Source organism: Barbatula barbatula (genome assembly GCF_947034865.1).
Source record: "Barbatula barbatula genome assembly, chromosome: 12".
NCBI lineage: Eukaryota > Metazoa > Chordata > Actinopteri > Cypriniformes > Nemacheilidae > Barbatula > Barbatula barbatula.
Window position 1 is genome coordinate 2870962 of NC_136775.1, and position 11758 is coordinate 2882719.

The following is an 11758-nucleotide window of genomic DNA, read 5'->3' on the forward strand; positions in this document are numbered from 1 at the left end:
TCAAAATATTTTCTTGCCTAAAACTATTTCCTTTGTCCCTGCCATCTTCTTTCCTCGTTTAGCTTCATCTGTGTCTCATCATTACCCACACCTGCCCATTGTAATCTTCCATGTTAGGTCCTTTATTTAATGCCCTGGTGTTTTCTGTCTTGTGTGGTTTGTTTTGCCTGATACCCTGTTCATACCTTTGAAAGTCAAGTTGTGTCTAGTCAGTGTCCTAGTCAAGTGTTTATTTCTAACTATAGTTATAGTTATATATAACTCCCAAGCGCCAGAAGAGGGAAAAAGCAACGCAGCCAACGTTTTGCACGTGTTTTTACACATGACATGTGATCGGCCCTAACATTTATATGATAACACAGTTAAATATTAAACATACTGGCTCACTCTTTCAACCTCAGCTTCTGTCAATAGCAAATCACGCCTTCTTTCATTTGAATGGACAGTAATCTACTCGTGTTTTACAATCGCAGGAAGCAAACACAAATGTCCATGGGTAGACCAGATCTGAGATCAGTAATCGAGTCATTGTCTACAGTGTTCTACAGCCATAAATAAAACTTGGATGCGGGCCACCAATCCCCCGGGCCCATATGCACCTGCATACCCTGCCTACCCACACGCTTCGCCACTGACCAGAACGCATAAATCCAAAGTCAGCCACCTTACTGTCATTTAAAATGTAAAGTGTTGTTTAAAATCTCCCTTAATTTTGTCAGATGATTTTGAGTTCATGCTGCAGGTCAAATGTTAACCAAACTCTAAAAATAAATAATGCTATATACCATAGTTTATTTTGGTGGTTCGGTGGTTCTTCAGTGGTTCTTTAGATGGTGCTATATAGAACTGCTGACGAACTATACAGGGGCTTAACAATTCTTTATATTGAAACGGTGCTATATATAGCAACTTAGTCACCCCAAAGAACCTCTGAAGAACCAAAATATGGTGCTAAAGTGGTTACCCTATGATTATGATCAAAGAACCGCTTTTAGTTAAGAGTGACAAAAGCTGTAGGTTTGTCAGACCAAACCATTCAGAAGTGAGAACGTATAAAAGGTGTGCTAAGTGTCACTATGCATTTTGCGCTTGCAGCACATGCTCAAAAAACTATTCTTCTCTTTATTCAATAAAATAACACATTTTTCAGAATTACTCTCACACAACATGATTTTCAGACAGAAACCAGACGCAGACCGCACTAGAAACTCAAAAATGTAAATCAGCGAACTAAACACAATACTGTACGGGGTAGCTTGGCTCAGGGACAGAACTAAGGACAGTACAGCGGGTAACACATCATAACAAAGCAACACAAAACAGTAAACACAAGGGCATTAAATGGGGTGATTTAATGAGGAGAGCACAGGGCACAAAGAAACAAACAATGGGAATATCTTTTTGACACGTAACATAACTAACACGAAAGACACAAGAAACGAGGCTGCCATGACCCTGTCCACACGAAACAAAAAAATCACTAGACTAAAAGGACAGGATCATGACACAACATGAATGTAATGGATCCAAGACACGATCGAAAGACATACACTTGATTTTAAGCAATGCGTGTGTCTATTTTATAGGGGTTTGACAAGATCTCGTGCCACCTGATCTTGCGAGACTAAAGTATTTGAGGGTGAAATTTAAATTTCCCACTTTTGAAAGATATTCAAATTAATAAGTAAAACGATTACAATGCGAATTAAAAATATGAATTCTTTTGCAATTTGTGATTTTGAGTTTCATAAAAGATGACTTTTTTTCACCATAGGGTGTAAAAATCTTGTCTCTTCTCTTAAACCCAATCTTGCTTCTGGTCTCACCCTATACTATTTAATCGTTTCAGCATAGCCGACAGGAATAATTGTCATTGACTTGTAGATACATCGAGTTCCCAGAATGCATGGGGAAAGCAAATGTTGAAATTATCTGGGGACCACCATTAATATAGAGAGGATGGTACAGAGAGACACAGCAAGCGATGGGGAGGAAAGAGGCAGTAGGATCGGAAAAAGACCACAGGGTTTAAACTCAGGTCATCCAAAACGACGTTGCTTTTAATCTGATTCTCTGGATCATCCTCAAATTCAAAAATGTCAGTTGCAGTGTTTGGTCTAATAATTGTTACAGAGGTAGGAGAGGGCAGCAGATTATGTGTATACACTCAACAATCATTGTAAAGGCAAAAGTAAATATCCTTGTTGAGGGTGACCTCTAAATCTAATACTCCTTCACCAAACACTGATAAAAGAACAACATTAATCTGAACACGCTCCAAAGCCTTTCTCACCACTGTATAAAATACCCTTTCCTTGTTTGTATCATTGCTCGACTGGTGAAAAGTTAAGTGTGAGGTAACTCTTTTCTAACTTTTTTTGGTAGGCTACAAAATATTACCAGCAATGAGATGTTTCTCTTACTAATGCATTGTATCTGCTATATGCATATAGGAGATTAAGATGGCGGTTAATGGAAAGAGTCGGTTTTTCCTGATGCTTCTGTGAGTACAAAAAAAAAGATTGTAGATGTAAAATGATTTGGATTTGGGGTAAATTTGGACTTCTAGGGTTTTTTACGTTTAGAAACTTAAGCAAAAGTTGTATTTTCTCTCCATGTAATTCCATATTTTAAAGCAGAAATATTTGAGATACAGAGATATCAGTAACTATTCTTACATTTTCTTTAAAATGTTTCATATTTTTTAATGGCAACTACAATGACTTTACTTGATTTTAAAAATGAATTAATTTCCTTTTGACATTACTTTATTTACACATTATAACTTGAAGAATGCCCTTTGTGCCGTGAACATTGCTGATCTCATGCTCTGATTTTGCTTCACAGTTTTCTTAAAAGCAGAGGTCAAGAACAAGCCTTCAATGACAAGAAGACTCTCAGTCTCTCTGATTCCTACAACATCGGCTGGATGCAAACGCTGGATGATGACCAGTTAATTTCTGACATCACCATTCCTGGTACACATGACACCATGGCTCTTTATGGAGGACCGGCGGCAGAATGCCAGGCGTGGTGTCTGGAGGACCAGCTGAAGGCTGGGATACGCTACCTGGATCTGAGAGTGTTTGCTTCTGAAAAAAAGTTGTATGTCATGCACGGAGTGATTTATGAACATTCATCATTCCCCAAGGTTCTTAATACGATCAAGGCATTTCTGTCTGAATTCAGAAGTGAAACGGTGCTCGTCCGTGTAAAACCTGACTTGTTTCATAAAAGCAATGTTCAGGAGCTGATTCAAAACATGATTGAAAATGAAGGGGATATCTGGGTTCAATCTTTGATACCAACTATGGGTGATGTTAGAGGTAAAATTGTTTTTGTTCAGAAAGACAGCTTTAAGCTGGGCGTCCCTCTGTTGGAAACGGACACAAAAGGAGATTATGAAGTCACTCATGTTGAAGACAAGGAGAATGACATTCGAGAGAATCTGAGCAAAGCTGATGAGTATTGTGGAGATGATCTTCACAGTTCTGTCGTTCTGACCTATTCGAGTGGCACAGGCATTGGTACACTGGGAGGGATGCTTTTAACCCCCAAAAGAATAGCGAAGGAAATCGACCCCTGGCTGTATGGATACCTTGATGAGGTGTCGTCTAAAAATCCAAAGATTTGTTTTGGCATCATAGCAATGGACTTTCCGGGCTTTGACTTAATACAAATGGTCATTAATTTCAATAACTAAAGCAATTGTTCTCCCTCATTCTGTTTTATTAAGCCAAATATGAACATGTATTAACATGTATAAATCATTGCCGAGTGTTCATTACAATGCAAATCTGATTACATACAGACTATAAAAGTAGTCAAACTGTCATTTGAATAAAACATCTACTTTATAACTATTTCAAGATTTGGTTATCAGCTTAATATAGTGTATTTTTAACATGATTTATACGTTGTTCAATTAATTTGATATTAAAGAGCAGCAAAGTCCTTTTGTAGTAGTGAAATAAACATCCATAAGTATGTCTGGGATTTTTTTCATGTGACGGTGTTTTAACTCCCTCTGGTGTCAAAGAAGAACATTACGAATTGCTGTCAAAACAAATAGTTGAACAATTTATGTCGTGTCGTCGATTACCGCAGCTGAAGTCACGTGACTTGGTATCTGTCGTCGACGGACTTCTTTGAGGATACTCTTCTGGACAGAGGTACGTTTTACCTTAAATATATGAAAATATTGCTTTTTTAATAAACTTGACGGATATAACAGGAGTGATGTTAACAAGTAACATAGCGTGACCTAAATCTCAACCACTTCCTTCTTCAGCAGACTGTTACTGTACCTGTGTCAGGTCAAACTTCCTCATACGAAGCTTTACAAACAAAGTGTTACACATTTACATGGACCTTGATTTTCATTAAAGTGAAAAGTTGAATTAATTTCACCTGCTTTATAAAAAGGTCAGAGATTGTGAGTTAAATATAAAAAGTATTTAAAATTCATTTCATTACAATTTCTGCTACACAATGGTTTAATATTGTTCTGTTTTTTTATTTACATTTTTGAGCAAAACGTAAACATTTGTCACAGCAGTTCCCATTGTGTTCCCAAAGCCATATATCTAGTGTGACAACATGCCCAATAAGGGATGTGACGATATCACAATCTCAAAGCACGATAATACCTCGGTATAAAGCACGCAGTGCAGTATTTATTGCAATGTTTAAAATGACAAACGATGACTTGGAAACATATCATAAGCATCCTCTTTTCTTCATACTCCAATCATAACTGTTGCTTTGATGTATGAGATGGGTCAAATGACTTCATCCCTTTTATAAAATTGCAGCATGGACCTTGACAATGTTAAGGCTATTTTTCTAACTCCGTTAGGCCGGAAGACCTATCGTGTCATGTGACCGCGATAATATTGAGACCATTTTGCTATTGCGATAATGATAATATTGTAACATCCCTGTGCCACATTAATTTTTTTAAGCATTATAATATAGGACCTGGTTACTTAGTTGTTTATCGTCTAGGGGTATAAAGGGACGTACATAAACATGTCATTTTATCACCAGATTGATTAAAGCTACAGCTCTGCGCACAAGTTTGTTAAACGCAACACAAACAAAATGGGCTACATTTAGACTTATTTACAAAAGTTCAAGAATATTAAGACAGTAGATTGTATTCACTTATATACGGGCATTTACACTGGTTCCACACGCGGAGGGAAAAGAAAACATGGGCATTGCTAAATCAAAGAAAATAACAAAACCCACACAAACCCCTGCTAGACGGTCTACAAGGAAATATACAAAGTCTTCAGCGTATATAACGTCCTAGAATAAACCTACTCTCTAATCAAAAGTACATAAGGTGGTAAACGCCCCTTACCTAATGTGTTTAACAACCAGTAACTAAGTGAGGCACAAATGTAAGTCACGTTACATACTTCCCTGTTTCTGATGAGCCAGTAAACCTGGAGCACAATCCTAAGAGCAACAGGTAGAGAGAGAACACAGAACAGCACTACACAAACACGTCCCCCACTAATACTAGGACGTTACAGACACGTTTAAAACTTTTCTTTGGGCTTGATGATAGATTCCTAATCAGAACTAAGTAATATTTTGTGGAATAAATAACATGGAACATATACTTTGTTTGTCCTTACTGATTTTTGTTGTGGCCTGTTACCTGTGTGAAGGTTGAGCTCCATCTCTTCTCTCCATTCAGAGCTTCAAGATGTCTCTGACAATGTCTCAAGGTGACGGTGTGACTGTCATCACTGTCGCCACAAACCCAAAGAGCAAATGGCCACTTCTGTGTCAGATTCTGGGTACCTTGTGCTACAGTCCAGTGTGTTCTGTAGCTCACAAGCTAAAAGGAAAGCTGACAGAAACACAGACAACACTTGGGGTGAGTTACTGTTACACAAATATAATTTTGATAATAATATTAATTATAAAATGAATATTTGCAGTCCTAGATTGATCAATAGCTGTGCTATTAAATGTTTTATTGTGTAGATTGTACAGATGATAGTGGGAGTCATCAGTATTGTCGTGGGGGCTATTATTGAAAGCCTCCATTTATTCAATGACCTCATGGAAACTAAAGCACCTTTTTGGCTTGGTGCTATGGTAAGAATCCTCTTTCTCCTCATCAAAATAAATTCTTAAAGAAAATGGTCGATAATGACATTTAAACTGACTTGTTGTGAGCGTGTGGCTTTCAGAATGCTTCTTGTTTTTTTTCCTTTATGTATTCAAGCTTTTATTTGTTTGCCTTGTAGTTTCTTGCCATTGGAATCGTGTGTGTTCTTGCTGCCAAGTTTCCCAGTCCTTGTCTGGTGAGTGTGCATATAACATACATTTTTATGTGAGGGTTTTATTGTCCGTTCTGTTTTCTCAGCGTCATTATTTTAAGTTTATATTGTTTGTGTGTTACAGCTGGTCATCGCTGTGATTCTGAACATGGCCAGTGCTGGTCTGGCGATCACAGTTGTCGTTTTGTGTTCAATGGACCTGGCAAGGGGCAGCAAACTGGCCTGTAATGCCTTTTACTATTCACGTTATGAAACTGCATCATCCTTTTCGGAACAGAAGCAGAACAAAAAAAACTGTCAGTACTACAAGCATCTCAATCAGGTGATTTACTTTCTAAAAAAATGTGTACTAGCGAGCTGTAATGTTTTATTGAAATGACCACTAAGGGTACATTTAGATTGACATCTATACATTGTGTGAATACATAGCGTTTGCCTATTGACACTGAAATGTTTCCTCCTCTAGATGATCCTCGGCGGCCTGGATATAATGTTGATAGTTTTGGCAGTTCTTCAGCTCTGTGTATCCATCAGTTTCTGTGTTCTGACTCTGAAAGCTTTGTGTAAGAAGAGTGGGGCTGCACAGGTAGTGCATTTTTACGACAAGTACAACAACCAAACATATCCACTGTGATGATGACAATTCTCAGCTGTGTATGTTTGTTTGTGGTTTTACAGTCTGTGGAGGAACCACAACTTCAGGAGCCGCTCCTGAAAGAAGCCGCTGACAATCCTGCATGTTAGAGAGACACAATGAACATGCATTAAAACAAATACATTCCATCTATTGCAACGCATTGACATTGTTAAACGCACTCATCTAAGTCATTTGTGATGCTTATAATACAAATATTAAAATAATAACAGTTTACATTTACTCAATAGTTTTGATTGTGGAAACCTTATGTCCCTAGTTTAAAATAAACAAAATTAGCATTTTGTTTGATGCCTGTTCTCTTTTTTGAATCTTTTGATGTCAAACAATGATGGGAGAGCCCCCTGCATCACCACCACTGATCCTGTTAAAGACCCTTTTAATAGGTTTAATTAATTCATAATCAATAACTTGGTTTAATCAATTAAACCACCAGCTTCAAAAAATCATTTTGTGTTTTGACATTTACACCATCTGCTGCTCAAATGTGTCTGCAGAGTCGGACTATAGAAATAATGGCTTGCATTTTGGGTTTGTTCTATGTTTGGATGGGGGAGAAATAAAACAATTCATCGATCACCCTAAACCTGGTTGTATTGATCAAGTTATGAAGATATAAGTTTAATTGACCCAGATCAGTTATAAATTGCTGCAAAATAAATACTTATATTAATGATTAGAAATAATTTTTGAAATCTCATAAACCACCTGCTGTTAACCATTAAAACCCTTTTACGAAATTCCTCCATGTATTTGGCTTTTATTCTTGTGGGATTTAGAAGTGTTCCATTGGTGTTCATTCACCAGATAACATCCCAACATCTCAGTAGAGAGACCCACAGAGACCAATATAACCATTAGTTTCCATTGCCAATAGCCTACAATTCCCATTATAATCAAACATCTTCAGATTCAATTCCATCTGGCGTCAAAGAAAAACATTACAAGACGTGTCGAAACCATGTAATTGTCCAACAAATGGTTAAACAGTTCGTACATTGTCGTTGTTTAGCTAAAACCACGTGACTTGGTACATGTCGGAGCCCATTAAAACAAGACTTGCAACATTAACTTAACAAAGACTGACGTGTAAGTAGTTGAACGTTTTTTTTCTTTAAAGTTGGTTTAAATAAGTGAATATCACAAACTATTTACAAGTTAACAAAGTGCGACTTAAATCTTAACTTCCTTGTTCAGAAGACTGTACCTGTGTCAGGTAAAACTTCCTCCTACAAGCAACGTAGTTTTGAAATGTGTTATTGAGAAAGATAAAACAAAATGTTACACATTTTCACGACTCTCATTTTCATGGAGAGATATTTCTCGGTAATATTAAAGTAAAAAAGTGCTTTAAAAGCAACATTGACATATTCTTAGGCTAATAGCTGGAAACATAGGGGAAACCCTCATACCACACTTGTAAAGCCTACATTTGTATATTTGAAATGTGTTAATTTAATTAAAACATCTTCTCAGTTTCATTCATAAATATCTGGGGTTGGGGATTTTTATTTATTTTAAAAGTCATTATGACTTCAATGACATCATAATAATGAGAAATTTCATAATAAGTCAATTTCGACGTAATTTCTCATTACTGTGAGACACCAAGTCATTATTTTGAGAAACATTCTCATTATTATAAATTTTCTCATTATTATGGGATTCTAAGTCATATGACTTCCATACTGCTTCGGCTGTAATGCATATATCGGCTTCCATATATTTCTGCTAACCACAAGCTAGGTTTGATGTATTTTTTATTACAACAAACTATAATGTTTATTTGCTTTTACATTCAGCCCAAAAATAGGCCGTTTAATACAGAACAAGTTTGCTTTAACTTAAAGAATTCAAGTAGTATTTTATACTAAAACACAGGCTTCATTTCAATAAATAGCTGGTCCTATTATTGGCTGTATAGGCCAATTAGGCATAATGTGACAACATGCCCCATTAAAATGTGTTGTATTTTGGACAATAAAAGTACAGGTTCAAAACTCTTTCTGGTTCCCTGAAATTTATAATGTAAAAACAGTCTCTCTACATCCCCATGTCTATCAGATTGAATCATTTTCTCTGTAACTTTCAGTTACTTGCTTGTTTTCCTTCTAAGACATGAAATTTACATTTCGTCATCTAGCAGAGGCCTTTATCCAAGCATCGTGATTTATAGCATCATGATTTATTGATTTAAAAGAATGTATGCACTATTTAGTCCTTACTGATCGAAGGCGTGTGGAGGTTGAACTCTATCATTTCTCTGCGTTCATAGCTTCAGGATGTCTCTGACAATGTCTCAAGGTGACGGTGTGACTGTAATCACTGTCACCACGAACCCAAAGAGCAAATGGCCACTTCTGTGTCAGATTCTGGGTACCTTGTGCTACAGTCCAGTGTGTTCTGTAGCTCAACATATAAAAGGAGAGCTGACAAACACACTGACAGCGTTTGCAGTGAGTAACTATATTAATTGTTATGAAACAGTTCCAACCTCAGATGATTTTTGGTGAATAGTTGCTTTATTAATGCTATTGCACAAGCAGTATATACTATCTCAAATATATTTATTATGTTGTAAAGGACACTCAAAATTGACCATATTTACTGTATTGTCTTATTCCAGGTTATACAGGTGATAGTGGGAGTCCTCAATCTTGTGCTGGGTATCATACTTACAAGCTTCCGAGTAGTCACTTTCGTTTGGAAATGGGTTCTGCACCTTTTTGGCTTGGGGGTGTGGTAAGAATATTCTCCTTCTCCTTATGAATGAGTGAATATGTTCATTTACAGTAGACAAAATGCAGAGGTAAACTGCATGTGTCAATAATAAGAGTTCTCAACCCTTTATTTAGACTTTGAGGATATCGTATCTTATATTCTTTCATGTTTTATTTTTTTTCCTTGTAGTGTCTTGCCATTGGAATTGTGTGTATTTTTGCTGCTAAGTTTCCAAGTCCTTGTCTGGTAAGTGTACATCTGAGCCATTATTTATATTTTGATCTGCAGGTTTTATTGTCCGTTCTGTTTTCTCTGCATCAGTGGTATCTATTGTTTGTGTGTTACAGCTGGTCATTGTAGTGATTCTGAACATTGTAAGTGCTGGTCTGGCGATCAGAGCTGTTGTGTTCCATTCCATGGACCTGGTAGTGGGCAGCTATCAGTGTCTGTACTTCAAGCATCTCAATCAGGTGATTTACTTTGTTTTCTACAACCAAACATCTAGTAAAAACAATTGTGCTAACTGTAATGCTTGATTCAAATGAACACTAAGCATACGTTTACAACTGCTTTAGTTGTATTAGAGCTGGTCTTCATAGTTTCTTTATGCGTGTAATGGTCATTTTGTCTGTTGACACTGATGTTTTTCCCTATCCTAGATAATCCTCGGAGGTCTGGATATCATGATGATAGTTTTGGCAGTTCTTCAGCTCTGTGTAACCATCAGATTCTGTGTTCTGACTCTGAAAGCTTTTTGCAAGAAGAGTAGGACTGCAAAGGTAATACATTATTAACACAATTACAAAACCAAACACATCCACTGTGATGATCACAATTTTAGAGCGATGCATATGTTTGTTGTTCCAGTCTGTGGAGGATCCACAACCTTATGAGCCGCTCCTGGAAGATGCCGCTGTCAATCCTGCATGTTAGAGAGGAACAATGAGCATGCATGAGAAAACCAACAAAATAATGAAGATACAGTTTATTCTTGTTAGTTGGATAAGCCGGAGCGGCTTTCATATAGGGTAACCCCCCCCCCAAAAAAGACTATAATTTACTCACCATCATGTCATTTCAAACCGTTGTGATTTTCCTCTTGACGCAAAAGGAGATATTTTGTAGAATGCCGTTAACTAGCACCTATTCACTACTTGCACTGGTTTTGAGTCCATACCATAGAAGTAAAGAGTGCTGGTGCTGTTCGGTTAACAACTTTCTATAAAATATCCTCATTTTTGTTCCGTAGAAGACAAGTCATACATGTTTGAAATGACAAGAGGGTGAATAAATAATGACAGAATTTTCATTTTTGGATGAACTATCCCTTTAATGCATTCCCTTAAGTATGTAAATGTTTAATCTCGCATAAAAATACTGTTTTAGAAACAAAAATGGCATTCCATTGATTTGATTTTCATTGTACATTGTACATTGTACCAATAGGTGGCGCTAAGACATTTGTTGTAAAAATAACTAATGATAAGTTTAAAATCTTATAAACCGGCTGTGATTATTTTGGTGATTGTATGTTGTTTACCAAACCAATAAACAATTGGTCAATGTATTGACTTGAGTTTAAATAATTTCATATGAAAAGAAGTGAAGCATTGTGAGAAAAAAATAGGCTTGTTTGAGATGCGCCTCGCCTCGCCTGAAATATAGGCGAGAGTAGGCGGCTACAGTGAGGGGAGGAGTGAAAAAAAGTGCAGGCAAGCCGGACACTTCCTGAATCTCGCTGTGTTGTGGACTGCAAACGTCAACAATGGAAGAGATCGCGTTCGCGTTCTTTATCGCAGACGAAGTTGATGCAGTTGAAATACCACTGTTTTTACACGAAGATGGTTATGATGAGGAGAATCACCGAAGGTGAACAGTGCTCATTACTTAAAATGGCTTTTTCAGTAAATGGCATTGATATAAATCAATGAATGATCTAGAGTGGTATTGCAACTTGCATCTAATGAAATTAATGTCGAGTAAAAAATAAACAGTCCTGACTGCAGATAATTCAGCACCAAAGAAAATTGTTTTTATTATTATTAAAGTTATTTGGGTGAACTATCCCTTTTTTACATGA

At 36.8% G+C, this 11758-nt stretch overlaps 3 protein-coding genes across 10 annotated transcripts; all 3 read left to right on the forward strand.

The window, feature by feature from the left end:
- The first annotated feature begins 2294 nt into the window (after positions 1 to 2294).
- On the forward strand, positions 2295 to 3988 carry LOC306901106 (1-phosphatidylinositol phosphodiesterase-like). The gene is made up of 3 exons (XM_079468622.1): positions 2295 to 2357; positions 2454 to 2503; positions 2848 to 3988. The coding sequence occupies exons 2-3, from the start codon at positions 2463 to 2465 to the stop codon at positions 3701 to 3703; spliced, it is 897 nt and encodes a 298-aa protein (XP_079324748.1). The 5' UTR covers positions 2295 to 2357; positions 2454 to 2462; the 3' UTR covers positions 3704 to 3988.
- Positions 3989 to 4045: 57 nt separating this feature from the next.
- Positions 4046 to 7243, forward strand: LOC306902066 (uncharacterized protein). 6 transcript variants are annotated; one of them, XM_079470358.1, is made up of 8 exons: positions 4089 to 4172; positions 4295 to 4425; positions 5711 to 5893; positions 6004 to 6117; positions 6270 to 6326; positions 6427 to 6624; positions 6769 to 6888; positions 6981 to 7243. In XM_079470358.1, exons 3-8 carry the CDS (start codon positions 5720 to 5722, stop codon positions 7044 to 7046), a joined length of 729 nt encoding a protein of 242 aa, XP_079326484.1. In that variant the 5' UTR covers positions 4089 to 4172; positions 4295 to 4425; positions 5711 to 5719; the 3' UTR covers positions 7047 to 7243. The 6 variants fall into 6 exon arrangements, with proteins under 6 accessions (XP_079326481.1, XP_079326484.1, XP_079326486.1 ...); XM_079470360.1 differs by having other exon boundaries at positions 4101 to 4172; positions 4295 to 4435; XM_079470357.1 differs by having other exon boundaries at positions 4110 to 4172; positions 4292 to 4425.
- A 707-nt stretch (positions 7244 to 7950) lies between these two features.
- On the forward strand, positions 7951 to 11248 carry LOC306901749 (uncharacterized protein). Of its 3 annotated transcripts, XM_079469794.1 has the most exons (8): positions 8003 to 8046; positions 8155 to 8173; positions 9233 to 9413; positions 9584 to 9699; positions 9868 to 9924; positions 10026 to 10148; positions 10338 to 10457; positions 10546 to 11244. In XM_079469794.1, exons 3-8 carry the CDS (start codon positions 9308 to 9310, stop codon positions 10609 to 10611), a joined length of 588 nt encoding a protein of 195 aa, XP_079325920.1. In that variant the 5' UTR covers positions 8003 to 8046; positions 8155 to 8173; positions 9233 to 9307; the 3' UTR covers positions 10612 to 11244. The 3 variants fall into 3 exon arrangements, with proteins under 3 accessions (XP_079325919.1, XP_079325920.1, XP_079325921.1); XM_079469793.1 differs by lacking the exon at positions 8155 to 8173 and having other exon boundaries at positions 7951 to 8046; XM_079469795.1 differs by lacking the exon at positions 9233 to 9413 and having other exon boundaries at positions 8004 to 8173; positions 10546 to 11248.
- The last annotated feature ends 510 nt before the right edge of the window (positions 11249 to 11758 follow it).